At 54.8% G+C, this 845-nt stretch overlaps 1 protein-coding gene across 1 annotated transcript; it reads left to right on the top strand.

Moving 5' to 3' along the window:
* Positions 1-4: 4 nt before the first annotated feature.
* Positions 5-836, top strand: LOC110034576 (probable receptor-like protein kinase At5g20050; the record flags this gene model as incomplete). Its single annotated transcript, XM_020738826.1, has 1 exon — positions 5-836. A coding segment is annotated over one exon (832 nt), but the record flags the coding sequence as incomplete, so codon positions are not given.
* Positions 837-845: the final 9 nt, after the last annotated feature.

Here is an 845-nt window from a genome sequence, read left to right as displayed (position 1 = left end):
CTGCCTCAACGCCGGCGGCAGCCACCGGCTTCTGGTATACGAATTCGCGCACCACGGCTCCCTGGACAAATGGATTTTTAAGTCTTCCAGCGACGTGGAGCTGCAGCAGCAGTCCCTTCCATGGAGGATTCGTGTTAGAGTAGCGATCGAAGTCGCAAAGGCTCTGGCTTACCTCCACCATGACTGCCGATCGAAGGTCCTGCATCTCGATGTGAAGCCGGAGAACGTTCTACTCGACGAAGAGTTCCACGCCCTCGTGGCAGACTTCGGGTTGTCGAAAATGATGGGGAGAGATGAGAGTCGAGTGATTACGAGCTTGAGAGGGACAAAGGGGTACTTGGCGCCGGAGTGGCTGATGGAAACAGGGGTTTCGGATAAATCGGATGTGTACAGCTATGGGATGATGTTGCTTGAGATGGTTGGAGGGAGAAGGAACTGTTTGTTGTTAGAAGAGGAAGGAGGTGATCAGGGGGGGAGGAGGAGGAGGATCTGGTCGTATTTTCCGGCGATAGTGGCGGAGAAGATGAAGCAGAGGAGAGTGATGGAGGTGGTTGATGGGAGGATGGGGATAGGGGAGGGGGAGGAGGAGGAGGTGCAGAGATTGGTAAATGTGGCTTTTTGGTGCATACAGGAGGAGAGGAAGATGAGGCCGAGTATGGTGGGAGTGGTGGATATGTTGGAAGGGAGGATGGGGGTTGTGGAAACACCGCCGGAGATGAGTATGTTAATGGCGGATTATCTCGACGTTGACGAGATTGAAGCTCCGGTGCCGGCGTTGCTGCAGATTCAGACGCCCGAAGGTTTGACTCATTCGTTCGCCATGACCATGCTCTCCGGCCGGTAGA

Source organism: Phalaenopsis equestris, unplaced genomic scaffold (assembly GCF_001263595.1).
Source record: "Phalaenopsis equestris unplaced genomic scaffold, ASM126359v1 Scaffold190629, whole genome shotgun sequence".
Classification (NCBI taxonomy): domain Eukaryota; kingdom Viridiplantae; phylum Streptophyta; class Magnoliopsida; order Asparagales; family Orchidaceae; genus Phalaenopsis; species Phalaenopsis equestris.
Note: the sequence above shows the minus strand (reverse complement) of the source record. Positions and strands in the feature narration are given on the sequence as shown.